We start from the raw sequence: 21,246 nt of genomic DNA on the forward strand, positions 1-21,246 counted from the left end.
ACTTATATTTTAAAATAATATATATAACATGTAGCATTATATAATAATATAATAATAGTACTATGACACTTTAACCCAATGTAAAAAAAAATTTGTCAGCAAAAATTAGGCATTTGAGGAGAGAAGCCCCAGAAGCAGGTGCCTGGGCAGTGCTTTGCACCAAGGTTTTTGACCACCTTCAGGTGACACCAACGTGAGCCGTGGAGCAAGTTTGCTGGGCCAGACTCTGGACTTCCCTGCACAGGAGTTGCAGGCTTGGAAAAGTCACTTAGGCCATAAAACTTCCCTTGATTTCCTCTGTTCTGCAAAGGAAATAATAATAGTACCCGCCTTCACAGTTTGTGCCAAAGCAGCAGTGCTCAATTCCAGAGCATTTTTTACATATAAACTTCCCACAGCCTGTGTCACATGTAATTATGATGTCCATTTTACAAAAGACAGAATCCATGGTTCAGGGGTGTTAATCAAATAACAAGAAAGCCCTGGCTGGTGTGGCTCAGTGTACTGAGAGCCAGCCTGTGAACCAAAACATCACAGGTTTGATTCCCAGTCAGGGCACATGCCTGGGTTGCCGGCCAGGTCCCCATTTGTGGGCATGTGAGACGAATTGATGTGTCTCTCGCACATCAATATTTCTCTCCCTTTCTCCAGCCCTTCCCATCTCTCTAACATAAATAAACAAAATATTGTAAAATAATCACACAAGGCACACAACTAGACTGATACCCAGAAAATCTGCCTGGAGCCAGCACTCTAACCCCTAGATTCTGCAGACCCGTGAAGCATGAGAAGGATGCGCAACAGCCCCTCTGCAGGAAGAAAGGGGTAACCAGTGAACACACAGGAATCACCTTGAGAACAGTGTGTTTTTCCGTTGCAGGTATCTGCCCTCCTGGTAATTGCCAATCAGTGAAACTCTTCCTTGTTGAGCACCTGCTACAAACCAGGTACCATGTTGTCACATCATTCACATCTCATCACCATGACAACCTCCAAGCCAAGGACTGGAGGACACTGAGGCTCACAGAGGTTGAGTTCCTGACCTGTGGTCACAGAGCTTGTCAGTGGCAGCATCACACCACACTTCTGGGTCTGTCCTACTCGGGCTTGGAGACAGGCTCTGAGAACACACTTTGTGTCCCTCAAGCACCCTTCTCCCCCTTGTTACCTCCCTCTCTGAAGACACGAAGCTACTTATTCTGCTCCAGAATAATGACCATGGGGGCTGAGCAGGACTGTAGCACAAACTGTAATTAAAGCAGACAACAATTTGCATTCCAAATCTGAAGTGCACTCAGAGCCCCACTTGAGCCCTGTAGTCAGCTTAGCCTCTACACAAATCTCTCTTGAAGTGAAGACATGGTCAAACTGAGCCACAGTGGTGTTTGGAAACTCTACCTCTGCCCCCAGTGAACTGTCACCTGAGGAAAAACCATGCCCAGAAAGGGCCAGGCTGGAGTGGCACTTTAAACCCCAGAGTCGTCAAATTCCTCTGTTGTGGAAAAAAGAAAACAGCAGCCAGGACAGTGCATAGGCACAGCAAAACTGGTAAACAATTAAAGGCAGACAATGCATTACATAACACCTGGGCTCCATGGGAAGTGGAATGAACACCCTTCCCTCCTTTATCCAAAGTTTGCTGCCTTGCCTGTAAGTCACATATCAGCTGTGGTAGCCTTGCTGCCCAGGACAACACAGGACACCCACAAGATCAGCAAAAGGCCTGCTATGTGTACACTATGAGAAAAAAAAATCCTCTGAGTTAGAGAAAAGAGTCCTAGGAGGACCTCTCCATGGACAAAGAATTCTATGGTTTTTGTCTCCCAGGTAGGAGAGGAGGATGTAGATTGGGATGTGGGGGCAAATATACCAAAATTTTCAATCCTAGCCATGGCCTCTTACACCTGAACCACAGGGATTTGTACTAGAAATTCTGGGTCCAGGTGGCTGGTGTCCTGAGAACTGGTTTATTAGAATTCACCACAGCTCTGCTTACTTTCTAGAGAAAAAGGGAAAACCGCATGTCCATTTCTATCACTCTAAATCCTGACTGAAGTCTCTCATGTGAAACCTCTACTGAACTGGCAGTATATGCAAGCTGACTTTGGACATCAGAGTGTCTCTCAAACTTAATGTACCATGGATCACCTGGAGATCTTGATAAAATGCAGGTTTCAATTCAGGTCTGGGGCAGGGCCCGAGACTCTGCATTTCTAACAAGCTCCCATGTGCCATTGCTGCCATCGTCCACAACAGAGAACCTTTGCTAGGAGACAGGCTAATGGCTTAAGTAGACTGGAAAAAAATCATTATTCCCTATGTTTCTACTACAATTGAGATGTTAAGTGGTGACTTTGTTCAAAGAGCAAAGAAGTGAACTCAAAACCATGTGTCTGTAAAGCACTTGTTTCTAGGTTATCCACAGTAGTTAACAGGATGACTGTCCTTGAAGGAAAACCTTGTTTAGAAGATAATAACTAAGTAACATCCAGCAGACCTTCTTTTGGCTAAGTTTCTTTCCTTTGTAAGATTTTTAAAAAATTACAGATGGCATTCAATATTATATTAGTTTCAGGTGCACAGCATAGTGGTTAGACATTTATATAACTTACGAGGCAATTTCCCAGTAAGTCCAGTACCCACCTGGCATCATACACAGTTATTGCAATATTATTGACTGTATTCCCTGTGCTGTACTTTAACTTCTCATGACTATTCTGTAACAGCCTTGGCCAAAGTTTTTTGAGAAGCACTGGATCCTCTGAGGTTCAAAGGACCTGCAGCATCAAAGGACAATGTAGCTAAACAACTTGCCTTTACCAGTGAATCACTCATGGATGCTTCTCTGCCATTCCATGGGGTAGCTGGTCCACTCCAGGTGCAACCATATCTACAGGTGACTAACCTGCTAACCCAGCCCATCAGCTGTGGCTGACCGCCTCTTAGGGACTTGAGCACTACCTCACCAGTAACAGGTTATACCTTCCCAACCCAACAGGCACCTAATAAAATCATTCCACTAATCCAATACACTTTTTAGAAACTGCCTTGAGTTGGATGGCCTGTCCCGTTATGTGAACAGTATACAATGAATTGCTGATAGCATCTCCTCACCATTGCCAACATGAACACCACCAGGCCAGCAGAAATGAGCCAGTGGTCAGCCAGTTACCATAAGCAGCAATAGTTGCATGAGTTTATTTAAATAAACACAACTAACAACAGGTGAAAATGTTTTTTTATCTCCTCCTACTGCTAAACCAGAGACTTTGAGATTGAGTTCTTCCAGAAATAAAACCAGTGTCAAGTACAAAAAACAGAAGGCAGCTGAGTAGAGAACACCCAGAAAACCACCTTTGTGTTTCTTTCAGAAACACAGATGTAAACATAAGTTTTTAAAATAAGTAATTATTGGGTTGGTCAAAAAGTCTGTTTAGTTTTTTCCATAAAATAAAACTACATTTTTTCATTTCATAAATAACTTTATTGATTTGCATATTTTGAGTATGTTGGCTATCTCCCACTATTGCCTTCTAGTGGGTAGAGGCCAAGGGTACTGCTAAATATCTTTCAATGCATAAGACAGCCCCACAGTAAAGAATTATTTGGCCAAAAATGTCAATAGTACAAAGAAACTTCACAAACCACTTTTGATACATTCAATCAATCACATCACCTTCTCCATACACTGCACAGATTGTTTTTTATGTTTCAGTTGTATTTTAACTTTCTTGAAATAATAAAGCATAATATGCCAAAAATGTGTATTTTCTTCCATCTTCAATATTAAAATGGCTGCACAATTCATCAACTTTGATAAGTTTTTTAATGCATGCTGATATGACAGCTGTCACAACACATCTAACAAAATTGGTTTCAAATGAAGTTAAACACAACTAAGCACTACCAGAGCCATCAATGAGGGAAAAAACTAAATGAACTTTCTGGCCAACCCAACAGAATTACTAAAACCAAATTAACTGACTGACTTAAATTGTCTATTTACTGCCTCATAGTATGGACTTTCCTATTCTTCTCCACTGCACTTTTTGACTTTTGTCCTTTGAGTTGTGTAGCCGGAATATTCTTAATATATTAAAGAAGTTTGATAACCACCAGATAATATAAAATTGCAATGTAAGAGATACAGAGGCAACATTTGTCTTTAAAAACCAAACCCTGAAATAGAACAAGGTGCAAGTGGACAAGTGAAGGAAATGGGCATTATTAAAGTAGAAGAGATGAAGCTAAGTAGGAGGTACACTCAGTGGAGAGGATCTGATGAATCACATCAGAATGACTAATGAAACAAGACAGAGAAGTCACTTCCGGAGCAGTGGGTGTGGAGAGAAAAGGAGAGCAAATCGAGAAAAAGTATTTTAGTGGCACATGTGTAGGGCTCTTAGTCACTGTGGATAATAAAATAAATGTATTTTTAAAAGAAGGAAGAAAAAGACATGACATTAAGACTATCCAAATAGGCGACAGGAAGCTTTATTATGTCTCAAGAACAGCAAATCTTGCCCATTTGTACCAGTTCTGCAGACTTAAAAAGACCATTCCAGTATAAAACTCAAGTTTTTCCTTCCTTGAGAAGTTTTAGAATTTGGTGATAAAACTATTGATGCCTGGCAAAGGTTGGCTTTTAATTATACAAGTTTCACGATAGGAAACATTCTTTGGGGTGGGGGGGTATTTGAAAAAGCCAAGTATCTTTTTGATACCAAAATTCCTAAGCCAAGTTTGCAATCTGTAGTCCTCTGAGTTTATAATAAATTAAGCCAGTGAGAAGGAACACACAGGCTTCCCCATTAGGTGTATTTCCCTAAGTTTCCCAAAGTAATATTCCAAAGTATTGTCCCAAACTATCATCCAAACCCATAAAATTAATGTGCCCCAACTCAGTAAAATACAGTTGAGTCACCTCTTCATTCTTTGGAATGTTAACTCTCTTGGGGATGATGGTTTTAGAGCTGTGATTCCTCCCTTGCCTAAGTACACAGCATCATTCTTATTAAGGTGCTTTTCTCCCCTCTCAAAAATCCAAGTAAGAGTTATGGATTTTTGTTGTTGTCAGAAAAGGAAGATAAAATTCCTCCAAGTTCACCTTTACCAAGTTCTCACATTTGAAACTCCTCCACAGACGATATATTTTAAAAATTCCATCTTAAGTAACCATGGAACCCAGGCCAATTCAGTGAGTTTCTGACTTAGATTTATTCCTGTTGCCCGTTGGGGATGATTTTTATTCTTAAAACATTCAAACCTAAAACTCCACTTGAAGATTGCAGTTTAAATATTTGTCTTCTCATCTCAATTTTTCTTCTCCCTGATTATAAAAATTATGTATACATGCGTCCTGTAGAAACTTGGAAAACTCAAAACAAAACAAAGGAAAATGTCACTTACAACCTCATTTACTGAGAGGACATCATTATTAATATTTTGGCATTTTTTCTATCAGTTCTTTTAAAATATGTTTTTCACAGCAGAATCATTACTGTATATACAATTTTATTTCCTGCTTTAAAAAAACATAATAAAATTTTTCCCAGAATTATTACTCTTCCTCAGCATCCCATATGGCTGCATAATATGCACTCATATGGATAAAACACAGTGTACACCAACTGTCCCACAGTGTTGGACATTTAGACTTTATCCATTTTTCTATCATTTTATGACTGCTGCACTAAGCACCTCTGTGCATAAGTCTTCATCCTGGTGACTTCTTCAGGAGAGATCCCTAGAACTGGAATTATTGGGCCAATAACCATAAATAAGTTTATGGTTCTTGACACAAAGATGAGATCAAGTAACAATGCCACTGAACCCCTGTGAGAGCATCACTCTACTACAACGCTCACCAGTATTTCAAGTCATCACTTTTTGAAAGCTGATTAACTCTGTAGGTGAAAAACAACACTTTGAAATATTTCCGATCCTTCGACCCACCTGCTGAGGTCAGTGATTTCAAATGTTCCCCTCAATATCAAAATAATCTTTTATCATTCAAAATAAGATGTTAACTTTTCCTACATGTAAAAATGCAATCAAAACCACAAACATGAGAAGAATGTAGTCATTTGCTGGATGTTTCATTAAGCAACTAAGGTGCGGTGGGTGAGAAGCCAATATCAGCCATTTGAAGTACCAGTCTGTGACCGTACGGAGAGACGCCCAGTGCACGGAGATGGAATCTCCGGAGATTCCATGGAGAAGCAGAATAAACTCAGAGCTGAATCCACTGCCAAACTTCAAAAGATACATAAGATTTGAACTACCCTAAGTCAACACCTATCAGAATAGCTACATTAGAATGTTTAAGAATATATCCAGACTACATTTAAAATTCATTTAATAACTTTTACACAAAAAGTGTTCTTTCCTCCTCTAATCAGTGCATATTCTCATATACATTCAATATGTCTTTTTTTAAAATAGTACATACATGCAAAGAGCTAGTGGTCCAGACTCAGTCTCCCAAAACCCAGGGCCTGAGGTTGTCACTCTATAACATGGAAAAATATTAGATAAGTGGAAAGTTTTTCTCTATACTGGAAATGTTGGGGGCTATCTTTGCCACATTCTTTGTTCCAGAAAGTTTGCTCCACTTTTCCCAATGTTGCCCACAGTTTCTGCTGAGTGGATATACTGTAATAGTAGTAGTAGCAGGGGGAAGAGTATTTACTGAGCACTTACCATGTCACAGACCCAGCACTAAAATACTTAATTTGGATTATTTAATTTAATCTTCATAAGAACCCTATGAGCTAGATATATTTTTCAGATGGGAAATCTGATTCTCATTGAGGTTAGTTCCTTGCCCAACCTGGTGAATGGGCAGATCCATTTCACCTTGACTTTCTGGCCACAGAAAGAAGAAGCTGATGAGATAAGAGTGTTTTTAGGGATTCTGAGATGGGGCAACTGAGATTATTTTCCTATGGTGGATATTCACTGAACTTAATCTAACAGCTTTTTCACACTTAAAATTTTTCATAATAAAAAGTTTAAAATAGCACACATAGTAATAATAATAATCATGAAAGCCCCTTACAAAGACATGGGATGAAACCTGACATTCCTTCTCTCAAAACCACACTCAATAGTTACTACGCCACCACTGGAACAAATACTGTACATGCATCGTCAGGTTGGCCCCAGATAAAGCTGTTGTTTGTTTTTATGGGGCACACTGCACAAAAAGCCCATGTCAAGGTCTAGAATCACTTTCAACCCCTGGGATCAACAGAGGAAACAGGAGGCTCACCATACATTGAACACTCCAGCTGAGTCATAAATTCTTTCCCAACTCCTTTTCTTTTCTTTAATATTTTATTGATTATGCTATTACGGCTGTCCCATTACTCACCTCCATCCCCTCTACCCATGTACAACCCTCCCCCACCCACAATTCCCCCCCTCTAGTTCATGTCCACGTGTCATAAGTTCTTTAGCTTCTTTCTACATTTCCCATACTATTCTTGCCCTTCCCCTGTCTATTTTCTACCTACCATCTATGCTACTTATTCTCTGTACCTTTTCCCCCTCTCTCCTCCTCCTCCCACTCCCCTGTTCCTAACCCTCCATGTGATCTCCAGTTCTGTGGTTCTGTTCCTGTTCTAGTTGTTTGCTTAGTTTGCTTTTGTTTTTGTTTTAGGTGTGGTTGTTAGTAATTGTGGAGTTTGCTGTCATTTTACTATACATGTTTTTTATCTCTTTTCTTAGATAAGTCCCTTTAACATTTCATATAATAAGAACTTGGTGATGATGAACTCCTTTAACTTGACCTTATCTGAGAAGCAATTTATCTGCTCATTCCATTCTAAATGAAAGCTTTTCTGGATAGAGAATCTTGGATGTAGGTCCTTGCCTTTCGTGACTTGGAATACTTCCTTCAAGCCCCTTCTTGTCTGAAAGGTCTCTGGAGAAATCAGCTGACACTTATGGGAACTCCTTTGTAGGTGACTGTCTCCTTATCTCTTGCTGCTTCTAGATTCTCTCCTTCATTTTTACCTTGGCTGATGTAATTAATGATGTGCCTTGGTGTGTTCCTCCTTGGCTCCAACTTCTTTGGGACTCTCTGAGCTTCCTGGGACTTCCTGGAAGTCTATTTTCTTTGCCAGATTGGGGAAGTTCTCCTTTATTATTTGTTCAAATAAGTTTCCACTTGTTGCTCTTTCCTCTTCTCCTTCTGGTACCCCTATATTTCAGATGTTGGAACATTTAAAGGTGTCCTGGAGGTTCCTAAGCCTCTCCTCATATTTTTGAATTCTTATTTCTTCATTCTTTCTGTGTGATTGTTTTCTTCTTCCTTCTGGTCCACTCTATTGTTTTGAGTCCCAGTTTCCTTTCTATCACCCTTGGTTCCCTGTGCATTTTTCTTCATTTACTTATTGTAGCCTTCATTTTTTCATCTAATTTGTGACTAAAATCAACCAATTCTGTTGCTTCCTGATCACCAGTGCTTTGAACTGAGCATCTGATAGGTTGGCTATCTCTTAGTCACTTAAAAGGGATGTATTCTGGGGCTTTCATTGTTCTTCTGTTTGAGCCATCTCTCTCTCAGCTCTCTCGTCTCTCTCTCTCTCTCCTCTCCTCATCTCTCTCTCTCTCTCTCTCTCTTTTTGGTCTGGTCGCGCCTGTTACATACGAGAGGCGGAGCCTTAGGTGTTCACCAGGGCAGGGCACCCCAGTTGCTGGGATTGTGACGCTGTATGTGGGACAGGGTCTAAGAGGGAACAATGGTGCTTGCTCCGCTCTGTTGATTTCAGTCTCTCCAGCTACTTCCCCCAAGCAAACTGAACCTTTCTGGTGCTGATTCCCATGTGGGTGAGCTTGTGCCCCCCGTGGGTCTTTCCAAGGATCTCTCCTGTGAGGCTGGGAGTCTCTCCCTGTGCCTCAACCCCTACAGGTGTTTTCAATCAGTACCCCAAGGCTCTATTTCCCAGCGCTGTGATTCTGGGTTGCACGCAGTGCCTTGCTTCACAATTGCCACCTTTCTGGGTCTGCTGGTTACCACCCCTTGGCTGGGGTTTGCCAGCTGCCACTTGTGTGCCCAGGGTCTGTCTGCTGTGGTCTTATGCGCCTGGTCCCAATGCTCTTTGTGCCACGTGACCCCTCTCTGCTCAGCTTCCTGACTCTGCCCCTCCTATCGGTCTGGATAAACATGTCTATTTTAACTCCTTGGTTGTCCAGCTTCCATACAGTTCAATTTTCTGTCAGTCTGGTTGTTATTGTTTCTAAATTGTTGTTGTTCCTATCTCGGTTTGGCAAGGAGGTGCACTGTATCTACCTATGCCTCCATCTTGGCTGGAAGTCTCCGACCCCCTTTTCAATGAGCAGGTCCTGCTGAAGCTGCATAAATTAAATGTGTATCTGCTACAACTCCATTGCACCTTTTCAATCGCAGCTATGATTTCAAACAAATCCCCATCTAGTTATAAAAAAGTAATCAGCCTAATTCCCCCTTTTTTCTAAATAAATGTTAAATCAAGTTAGCCCTGATGATACAACAAACTGTGCATTAGTAGAATTCTGTACAGAGCATTCAATTTGCTTTTAGAAAATATTTATTTTAATTATTGAAAGATGAATACATTTGTAAGGCTTATTCATTTTAATAATAGAAATATTTTGTTATGGTAAGTATAATAAGTGGTTAGTAGTAGAACATGCATGTGCTAAAAACATAGATAGGAAAGGGTAGAGGAGCAAAAAGATACCTAATATTCATAAGGTACCTGGTTACTACAGGTTGTTATGCACTAAATATGTATAAAGACTTATGAAGCACTAAGTATACAGGGGCACTAAATATACATGAGTGCTTACATCATGAGGTCTTAATTTGGCTACTGAGTAGAGACATCCATCCTGGCTCCATATATTCACTGCCCAAGAAACACAAGTGAAATACAAATTAGCCAGATGTTCATCCAGCTAATTGGCAAACTGTAAGCTGTTGACCACTTATACTTGTCTTCGAGTCTTTTTGATAAAGGAAGTGTGTGTCATTGTCCCAGGGGACCTTCAGCCTGTGGCCTCTAGCTTAACTTCCTATCTGGTCCTTGCAGTCACATTGTCAGTGGAGAAGGCCAGTGCAATAGAGAGAAAGAACATACTGGCCCTGTGAACCTGAGGATTCTGGTGGGATCCTTTTGTTCCACTTGTATCCTCTCTGTAGTTCAGCTTACCCCATCTTTCCCCCCCTTGCTTCCAGCTGTATGTTTCAATTGGTTTAATTGACAGTGTGATATGAGCATTTAAAGGGGGGGTGCTATATGGAGTTACAATGAGTTAAACCTAGTCCGATCCATTAAAAAGGCTACATTAACTGGCAATAGGGAAAAAACTGAAGGGAGGGAAGAAAAGTTAGTGACAGGACCTTTACTAACCCCCATGCAAGAGGCTTCGATTGCAATCCCCAGCTTCTGAAATGGACAGGAAATACAGAATACAACATTTAACATGGAAGGGGAAAGGAAAACTGAGGGGGAAGATTCAGCTTCAGAAAAGAAATTTTCCAAATTGGTAAATTTGGTTCTCAACATAACCACCCCCTCCAATGTCTTCAAATAGCATGAGGGCCTTTTGGAGATGACAAGGCCACTGCCACAATATTGTTTGTATAATAAAGGCTAAATTGAATTAAAATAAAAAATTTTAGAAGCTCCATGAAAAGCCATAAATGTGACAAACCACAAAGCAATACTGAGACTGATTCTTCGGCCACCTTTCATTTGAAACACCTGACTAAGCTCCAGTACTTCCCAATATTATAGAAATAGTTTCAACCATTTTAGAATGCAATTTTCCCAGGATCTGCTATTATTTCAATTACTCTATGAACCATTATATTTTATATTTTATGAGCAGTCTAATAATTCTTATTCCTAGATCAGATTGTCAGAAGTGAGAAAAATGAATAACTAAAAGGATTGCCTCTAAATAACTGGAGTTTTGTTCACCTGGGAGATGGGGAAGACTTTGTAGACAAGAATTACTTGTGTCTACCTAGTGCCTCTGTCGTTCTAGAAACTGTCCTTCTCCTCCATGTTACTATGGTCACCATAGGAGCCACTAGAGTGGTATGGCAGAACTCCACTCCATGGCCATTGCTGATTGGTCCAGGAGTATCCACCTGACCCATGATGGACCAATCAAAATCTCTCTGTGGTAATTTTGGCTCTGAGAGAAAAGGCTATCTCTCTGCAGATATCTGCATTTCCACAGTATGGAGAAATGGAGGAAGTCAGTCTGCAGAAAGAAAGGTAGTAAATAACAAAGAGGAGTCAGGAACCTTCACGAGCTCCTGGTGCCTCATTGCAGGGGCTTCTGAGTCTCTACTGTATTCCATGAGATATGCCCCAGACCTCTGTTATTAAAAACTCTCCTTGCAAAAAACAAACAAACAAACAACAAAAAAACTCTCCTTGCGCCCTGTCTGGTGCTACTCAGTAGATTGAGTGCAGACCTGGGAGCCAAAGGGTTGCTGGTTCAATTCCCAGTCAGGGCACATGCCTAGGTTGCAGGCCAGGTCCCCAGTGCGGGGCACATGAGAGGCAACCACACATTGATGTTTCTCTCCTTCTCCCTCTTCTTCTCTTCCCCTCTTTAAAAATAAATAAATAAAATCTTTTAAAAAAATTCTCCTGCTTTTAGTCCAATTTGAGTTGAGTTTCCATCACTTGAGATCAGATTGCCTAATTAACCCATAAGACCAAAGTCAAATGCATCTTTTACTATGCATAACTCTGCAACAAAAAGGGATAACTGAATTGATAACTGCATAAAATAAACAAAGGCATCTATAAATTCTGCCTCCAAAGTGCAGAATTTGCACAGCTGACATACAAGCCACTCTGTCCCCAGAGACCTCATATGTGACCAAAAAAAGAAACTGCTTTTGAATCTAAACAGGAGCTTCATTAAATGTGCCTGACATATTTTGGTGTCAGCAGACGGAAGATGACATGAGCTTTTCCTCACTCACAGGTGTCAGCATCTACTTTCAGGCTGGCTGCTCCCCTGCCCGAGGGGAAATGAGACAAGAGGACTAAGCGGAAACCAGAAAGAGTCAGTTTTTCCTTCTGAGGGGGCACCTCACATGGAAAAGGCATCTATTAAATACACATATTTAGAAAACAGTCCTTTCATGTAGAAGAGAAGCCCAGTTACAATAAACTAATATTTTCTGCACACTTATCTATATAGAGGCATTATTCAGATCCCTTTATACATCATATAACCAAGTCTCATGTTTTGGGGGAGGGCATTTGTTGTCCCCAGTTGCAGATAAGGGACTTGATGCTCAGAAAAGTGTCTTGGCTGAAATTTCCAGTTGGTATTTGGACACCAAAGCATGTACCTTTCACCACTTAAGCTTTTACGTAACTGCTAAGAACTGTTCACCAAACTCAGACTTTGGGCTGTCCAGGGGCAGCGGACACTAAACTCCCCACCCCAAGAGTGCATGGAGACAACCTCTAGGGGATCAGGGAGGTAGAAAGATGGGAGTGCGGAAGGTAGCAAGGATGGCAGCTGGGTGGGGGCGCAGGTCTTACAGCCCAGCACAGCACATGCTGGCCTCTTCTCTGCAGCCAGATTTTATCACTCCCCAGGTGTTTTGTCACAACACACATTCAGTAATGCACCCTGATGTTTCTAAGCATGTAAAACTTTAAATAAACCTCCTCTCGAAGAAGACTGTGATTATAAAAGTTTACTTTTAATTATTACAAGTGTATTGTTTTCACTAATTATAAAAGCAATATATATTCCCTTTTTAAAAAAATCAGACATTACGAAACTATTTAACACAGCAACAGTTCCCTGGGACTTTACCAACCCCAACCTGTCAGTCAACAGTGACAGTCCTTCAAACATTTTTTGTATGTATATATTAACACATTATCTCCCTACAAAAGAGGATCATTCTAGTTTTTGTTATTTTAGTGTGCTTTTCTTGACTTACTGATTTAAAGCTATACATACATGTTTTCCATTATACTCTTCTGGATCATTTGCACTCATTCAGCAATGGCACGGCTGGGAGCACAGGCTCTGAAGCCAGACTGCAGGGGGACCTTGGGATGTGTAATTAAGATTCTGGGCCTCAGTTTGCTGTCTGGAAAATGGGCATAATAATAGTATCTACCTAGTAGGGCTGTTGTGTGGTGTGATGATATACAAAGCACTGAAAACAGTAGATAACATTGAAAGATCTAAATTAAAAATGTATTATTATAGTATTGTCTTTATTACTTTTGTAATTTAAAATATTTTTAAAGTATGAGTTAGAAGGAAGAATTTGACTTTGTTTACTGGTCACATGTATTTTCTCTTCTGGGCTATCTATTCAGATCCCTCAACAATTTTCCTGTTGGGTTTCAAATTCATATCGCTTCTTTGCAAGAGTACTTTGCATACTAAGGAAGTTAGTATAAGATGAATATTGCACATATTTTCTCCATTTGCAAGTAATTTCATGCTAAAAAGAAGTTTCTATAGTGTGCTGGCAAAGAACATGTGTTTGGAATGATATGAGCTCAGATTTGAATTCAGCTCTGCTACTTACTTGTTAAGGGACCCTGGGCAAGCTCCACTAGAGTCACTAATGGAGTGGGCAGAATTTTAGGATGGTGTCTGACATCCCCACCCTTAGGGCACACAACCTTGTATATCTCCTCTCTTGAGTGGGGGCAGAACCTGAGAACAGTAATGGGACATCATCCCCATGATTAGATCACTAGTCCTTGACTTTTTAAAAAAATTTTTTAGTTAATTATTTTTTCAATAATTTTATTTTAATTGTTGTTCAAGTACAATTTTCTATCTTTTACTCTCATCCCAGCCCACCCACCCAGCCCTCCCCACCTCCCTCCCATTTCCACCCACTCCTAGTTTTTGTCCATGTGTCCTTTATACTTGTTCTTGAAAACCCTTCCCCTTTCCCCCTGAAATTCCCTTCCCTTTCCCTCTGACACTGTCAGCCTGTTCTCTATTTCAGTGTCTTTGGTTATATTTTGCTTGTTTCTTTGTTTTGTTTGATTAGGTTCCTGTTAAAGGTGAGATCGTATGGTATTTATCTTTCACTGCCTGGCTTATTTCGCTTAGCATAATGCTTTCCAGCTCCATCCATGCTGTTGCAAAGGGCAGGAGTTCCTTCTTGACTTTCAGATCATCAAAACAAAGATGATCTGGGTGAGCTTAATCTAATCTGGTGAGCCCTTAAAAGGAACTGACCTCTTCCTCAAGTCAAAGAGATATGAAGATTAAGAGATATTTGGTGTGAGGGAGATTCTCCATTGCTGGCTTTCAAAGTGGAAGGAACCACAGGGCAAGGGCTTGAGGATAGCCTGTAGGAGCTAAGAGTAACTGATCACCAGCTGATCAGTCACCAGCTGGTCCCTGCAAAGAAACAGGGACCTCACTCCTACACCACAAGGAACTGAATTCTTCCAATAACCTGAATGAGCCTGTAAGAGGCCCCTGAGCCTCAGATGAGACTCCCTGCCCCAGCCAACACCTTGATATCAGTCTTGTGAGACCCTGAGCAGAGAACACAGCCATGCCACATCCAAACTTCTGACCTACAGAATTGTGTGCTAATGAATGGGTATTGTTTCAGGATGCTAAATGTCTAGTAATTTGTTATGCAGCAATAGAACACTAAAGTGCTCTATCTCCTCATCTCTAAAATGAGGATGGGGCTCAAATAACATCTTCTTCCTCTTGGAATTGTTCTGGGAAGTAAGATACGCTTAAAGTGCTCAACACAGTACCTACTCTAATGAAATGCTAGGGGTGAGTTACCTGGGATTAATAGAAGTGTTACTATGCTTTCATAATTACTGATACAAAACAGGTAACAAATTATTTTTTCACAAATAGAGTAGGGAAGATCAAAACTTTAAAAATTAAAGCCTAAGGGAGTAAAAGGAAATTAGAAGGGATTCTAGGTGATGAGAAGTTTACCATAGGACATTCCCTTGTTTCTAGCACTTTTATAAAGGTCTTCACATCTAACCTCCTTTGAAAAAAGATATGTCTTCACCCTTGTTTTAAAGAGGCAATATGCTCTAGTAGCCTGGGGACAGACGATCCTGAGTTTAGGTGCTGGCTCTGCCACTTACTACAGCTGTGATTTTAAGCAAATTAGCGGCTATGGCGCTCCACTTCCCCATCTCTGAAATGGGAATAAATATTACTTATCATGCAGGACTGCCATAGCCTTGCCTGGAGCCAATGTTCAGTAAATGGAGGTAAATGTACAAACCGAGGCTGGCAGAGAAGAGAAAGCCGTGGCGCTTCTTCTGCACAGTAGACATGGTAAGGCCACAATAATCAATGACCTGCCCACCGGGTGTGCTTTGAGTACCAGAGATTCTGTCACTCTACTGAGCTATGAATTTCAGAGCATTTCAGTCTGGCTTTCAAGAAACATTCAGCCACACTGAGGGTTTGCCAACTCCCTTCCAAACATAAGACCTGGGGGGCATGTGTCAGGGCAGTGTGGAGCAGGCATCATGGAGCATGCACAGGAGTGTTGTTTGAATTCAAGGTTCTAGTCCTAGTCTCCCTACTCTGAGTGACCCTAGAAGCAGTCACCATAATTTCCTGTCTATCTTTTGGTTACAGCACCAAATTCTTCCTTGGAGCAAATACCCCTTAACCACTTCAAGAAAGTGGTTCTAGTAGAGCTGTCACTCACAAACATGTCCACTCAGCTCCTCAGAGGGAGCATGTGACCAAAGCCTGTCCAATCCCATTGACTGTGACTGGCCAAGGTATGCGACCCAACCCAGGGGAAGGAGAGTCCTACACTGGGATTTCATATGCAAACCCTGGAAACAAAAACTTTTCTCTTTTCTTTGGGAATGTATGGTTGTTTGTGATCATCCTCTCCAAAAAGGTCCACATGCAGTAGGTAAAGATAAGACCAATATCCCAAGAGTGACAAAGCTGAGAGGGAATATTCCTGAATACCACTGTACTGAAGCCTACCCATCCCAGTGCCCCTCAGTCAAATGAACTGACCAATTCCCCTTTCCACTTGAACTAGTTTTAACTGAGTGTCTGTCACTTATAACTAAAAGAGCCCTGACTGATACACTAGGCCTTGTTCCCGGCATCTGAAAATTAAAAGGTTGGGGCTACAAGATCCAAAGTTCCTTCCAAAGCCCCGGAATCTAAAAATTTCTTCCCCAATAGCTTAGGCAAGAGTAAAAATGAGGTAGTGGAGAAAGAGACAAGATGGGCAGAGCTCTGAAATTTGGTTGATGTTTAAAACTTTTGTTCTGACACCTAATACAATGCCTTGCACACAGTAAGTCTTGCTAAGTATTTCCTAGTTAATCAATAGGCAATGGCAGAAGTTGTGCTCCTGAAACTTTACATTTCTAATGTAAGTTTCCTCCCTGAATCTGTCTATGTCTGTGTTCTCTCTCTCTCTCTCTCCCTCTCTCTCTCTCTCTCTCAGAAAATTGGAGGAGCTGTAGCAAATATTTTCACAAGGAAGAGTGGACATTTTGAGCACAGTGCTGCGCAAACCAGATGGGTACCAGATGTGCAGTGAGCACCTGACAGAGGAGATGTCTCGGAGCAAGACACCCCCCTAGGTCCCGCCTCTCTCAGAGTCTTGTCTTCTCATTCCCTCCATTCTATTCTGGTTTGATTCATATTGTTCCCACTATAACAACCCCAACCAAGACCACTGTCTTGGCTTCTTTCCATAAATGTATCTGCAGCACCCATGGGTCTGGTGAGAGCACCACTCCTTGCCCGGGAGGGTGGGGGAATCCTAAAGGGTGATCCAAGGTCTCTGCGTCCTAGAAGAGCATGGTAACCAAAGGACACAATCTGTATTTAATACCAACGACTACTCACGAAAGGGCTAAACTGCTGGGTAGGGAGAAGGGATGTGTCATCCAAGTGTCACCAGCCCTTCCTGAGGCCCTCTGCAGCCAAAAACCTCAGCCAAAGAAAAGGAAATCACAAATGACATTCCTAATGCCTTGAGGAATAATGCAGGTTTGCAGTGAATGTTCCAGGGAAGACAAGAAAAGGGCTACAATATCATTCACTCAAAAAGACTCTCTTTAAAATTATTTTGAATCTCTTTTCCTAAAGTGTTCTTCTCCTTAAGCCACTGACCACTCCTGTCCTCCCCTGTGCCCCGTCCCCAGCTCTCTCCTTAGCCCTCATATGTCTCCCTCTCCACTTCTCATCTAGAGCTGTGCGGTTCCTTTCTTCTTGCCCTTTCAATCCAGTTCTCACCACCTCTTCTCCCCACCCCACCCCAACCGCAAATCCACAAATGCCCAAGAATGGGTGAACTAACAACGCATGATCCTTTTTCTTTACAAGCTAAAGAGGAATGGAATTCCAAATGCTTATAATGGTTTTCTTCACCATATACATAAATATGGAAGGTTTGCTAGCACAGAAATTCTAAAATTTACTTTTACAATAAAGGAGAAAACAAAAGTGTTCACACAAAACTGGAGAACCTCAAGCACAGCTCAGTTTAACAGGGCTGGGAGTCGCATTTCATTATAGAAAATATCAGCTGGATAATGCCTCAAATGTCTTCATCCTGGCACTCTGAGTCTTTTTGTTCTTCAGCTGCAATTGCCATAATGATGGTTATAAAGTGTGTCCTGGCTGGGTGTCAGCGTTCCCACTCGGTTGGGTCCCCCTCCATCCCCATGTCGTGGAGGATTATGCTCCGAGGTGGAGAGAGACAGATTTGGCCACAGAGGCAATCTGGCAATTGACCACGGCCCCAAACCGCCTCACTCTGGTGTATATTGAAGTCAGTTTGTCTAACTTTACCAATAAGCCTCAGAGACCAGAAGAAGTGAAAGTAAGGACAAGAAACCAAGGTAAACACCACAGCTGACCTAACCATCTAACAACTCTATTCACTCCAATAATTCTAACTACTTGGGCAAGGCTTGTGAGCTAATTAAGAATCTAAGGGCTGATACAAAGCCGAAGTCAACAATGCATTACCTCTCAGTCACCTCTCTGGTTGCAATTAGCCAACAAATGTTGTCAGTGTAAGAATAAGGCCAACAAAGGGTCACTTAAACCAAGTGTGTATCTAAGAGGTTACTTTTCAGCAGCAAGTTTTATAAACCTGAGTTCATAAAACATTTTCAAGGGGAAAGAGAGTTGGAGGTCTCACAGCCACAGGCAGGGTAATCAATTGTCCCAGTTTGCCTGGAACTGAAGAGTTTCCCAGGACACGGGATTTTCAGTGCTAAAACCAGGGCTGTCCAAGGCAAACGTGGGTTGCTGGTCACCCTAGATGTTCCCCAAGCCTTGGTTAGTGACCACTATGGAATCAGGAGGAATGACAGGGTAGAAAGGGAAAGAAAGAAACGCTCTAAAAAATGCCAACTTGCTAACAAGAAATCTAATTCTACATAATTCAAAATGAACTATTAATGTCAACTATTCTAAAGTGGGTACGAACTATTTTTGTGAATAAAAGGTTTACAGTCAATGACTTGACCACAACGCACACCAACACAGCAAAAATTCTGAGAAGCGCTGCAGCAGTAGACATTTAACTTGGTGCTCGCAGTGTGTCCCAAGTTTATTTGACCACACAAGTCTTTTTTCACTTAATGGTTATGACCATCCACCTGAACGTGCTTTGAGAAATGGGGATCTTACCCACAACACCATAAACACCTTAGGAGTTACATGACATACTCTGTAAGACATGCACATCTACTTAAGAGGTCAACACATTTCTCTGTGTACTCAAGGAAAAGCATGTTGTACACTTTGCTAAAGTAGAGTCATGATCTGCATTTTTAAATAAGACACAGGGAAAATTACTGAGATCTATGTCAATGTTAAAGATGAATTGAACCAGTGAAAATAGTGCTGAAAAGATTAAAGACTTGCACTTGAAATGCAATCTGAAGTGGATTTTGTGTCTGGTGGATGTGAGAAACTACATTTATTCATTCATTCACTAAACAAATTAAGCATGTATGTCCAAGTACTGTGCTGGAACCAGGGAAATAGTAGGGAGCAGGAGAGAGTAAGGTCTCTACACATCTGATGCTTGGGGCTTCTAAGCCTGAATTTCAGCAAGTGCTCACTAAGAATCTTAACAATGAGAAGGAAGTTCAGAGGTCCATAGGAGGGACCTCTAGCTCACACTCAGGGGGTGGTCATGATGGCTTCCCACAGGAGGAGGTGCCAAGGTTCAGACATGGTGGCTGAGGTGGCGGGCCAGCTGCAGTGTGTGCAGGAACGTGGTGCTAGATAGCAGAGGACAGCGCTCTGGAGGGAAGACATGCAAGGGCCTGGCAGTGAACAGAGCTCAGAGCATTCTTTATACACGGAAAGGTCTTGCTCCTGAGGTCAGAACTAATATTCATTTTAGTACACAGTAGGGCCTCCACATACCATATTACTATTATTAGTATCATTAATATGTTAAGGGAGAAAACATTGTGTCAAAAGGAGGCTAGATATGACCCTTCCTGTACCTGTAAATGTCTATGACTTTGTGATTAGGAGGACTTTGATTACCTTAACATCTCTTTATAGCTTATAGACTTCTCCTTCTGAAAAAACAAAGCTCCCCATGAAGTCATATATCTACGTATTGACAGACTGTAGATTTCTGATTTATTTTTTTTTCCTTCACTGTGCACTGGTTCCCTCCATGTTCCAAGAAAATGGCCTCAATGCCCATCTCATCAACCAGACACCTCTGAGCTTCGTCAAAGATGCCTCCAGTAGCCCAAGACCTTCGGGACAAGTGAACATCAGCAGAGGCTTATTGGGCAACTTATATTTGTTAATTAAACCACAACCGCTGATGCAAATGTGACTCCCCCAAGTAGTAAGCACAGAAACTGTCTCAGTGGAACTTTGATTAGTGAAGTCAACCCCAACAGTGTCCTCTCTGGAGCTCCTAGAAGGGAAAGCACTTACCCCTCTGAAGTTCCAGGCTTTAGGAGAGGGAAACATGGCAAAGTTGTTTTGCCGCTGCCGTTTAGGCCTAAAAGAGGAGAAAAGAAAAGACAATGTGTTTGTTATTCACTGGTTAGATATTCAGAGGAAATCACTGGCTTCAGATGCAGCTTTATCAAAAACAGAGCTACTTGGAGAGATGGACCGGGCACAGGAGCCACTGGGGTTTTCTACAGCTCTGCAATCTTGAGCAGCCAAATTCACTCCAAAATCCCTCCCAACCCCTCGAGAGGAAGGCTCTGGAATCCCTTAAAACAGTCAATCCCTTACCCTTAAAAAGTAAAATAAATTTGAAAATTCAAACTGATGCGATCAAAAAGCCAGACCAAACTGCCAATGTTGATCTTTATTCCTCACACACAAACAAGTCCCCAGTGGACGCCGTCAGGTGATGTTTAGAGCTTCGGCTCAGCCTGGAACTCTCCCCTGCTGCCCACACGCTGGGAGTCCTAGCACCTCAGCTCCACCCAGGCTACACTTGAGCTCCAGACATTTTTTTTAGATTTTATTTATTTATTTACTTTTAGAGAGAGGGGAAGGGAGGGAGAAAGAGAGGAGAGAAACATCCATGTGTGAGAGAAACATCGATTGGCTGCCTACTGCATGCCCTCAACTGGAGACCTGGCCCTCAACCCAGGCATGTGCCCTGACCTGGAATTGAACTGGCAACCCTTTGGTTTGCAGGCAATGCCCAACCCACTGAGCCACACCAATCAGGGTGAGCTCCAGACTTTTAAAAGGACAATCAACAGGACATGTAGCCACTGCCTAGTGAGTCAGAACTGGTTTCCTCACCTATTAATCTCTCCACATAAATCAGCCTCCACAGACATGATGGAGGCGGCATCAGGTTGGGTCAGCACAAGGGGCAGGTAAACCAGGGAAGGACCAATGTGGCCCGACAGCTCCAGGCACACCAGGGACACCTTATCTCTGTCTTGTGAAGTGAATCCAATTTTGTGGCTACCAACATACCTACAGGGACACCTTTTACAATCTTTATGGAGTGATAATACTCCTCCCAAAAATGATATGTCTGTTAATATGGGTTTTTGATTTTCATGCTTGTTTGTGGTACCATCTCCCTGAAGAGCATCCCTGACAAAGATCCCCCTTGGACTTTCCCTGAGGTTTTAGTCACTGCTGTCCCAAAGGGTGCTGGTGGTAGTTTTCTACATAATAGTCACACCCTTCCATTGTTCTCTCTGCCAGTTAGCAGTGACACAAGGCAGGATG

At 41.8% G+C, this 21,246-nt stretch overlaps 1 protein-coding gene across 2 annotated transcripts in view; it reads right to left on the reverse strand.

The window, feature by feature from the left end:
* Positions 1-21,246, reverse strand: part of ARHGEF3 (Rho guanine nucleotide exchange factor 3) — a 320,037-nt gene that overhangs the window by 191,296 nt on the left and 107,495 nt on the right. Inside the window, exons 1-2 of one of the 2 annotated variants that reach the window (XM_036030938.1) lie at positions 20,281-20,298; positions 19,972-20,038 (exon numbers count right to left, since the gene is read on the reverse strand). In XM_036030938.1, coding sequence (XP_035886831.1) covers positions 19,972-20,007 — 36 coding nt within the window. In that variant the 5' untranslated portion in view covers positions 20,008-20,038; positions 20,281-20,298. Of the gene's footprint in view, positions 1-19,971; positions 20,039-20,280; positions 20,299-21,246 lie in introns of those variants that run through there. The other variant, XM_036030937.1, reaches the window with a different exon arrangement.

Source organism: Phyllostomus discolor, chromosome 7 (assembly GCF_004126475.2).
Source record: "Phyllostomus discolor isolate MPI-MPIP mPhyDis1 chromosome 7, mPhyDis1.pri.v3, whole genome shotgun sequence".
Lineage (NCBI taxonomy): Eukaryota > Metazoa > Chordata > Mammalia > Chiroptera > Phyllostomidae > Phyllostomus > Phyllostomus discolor.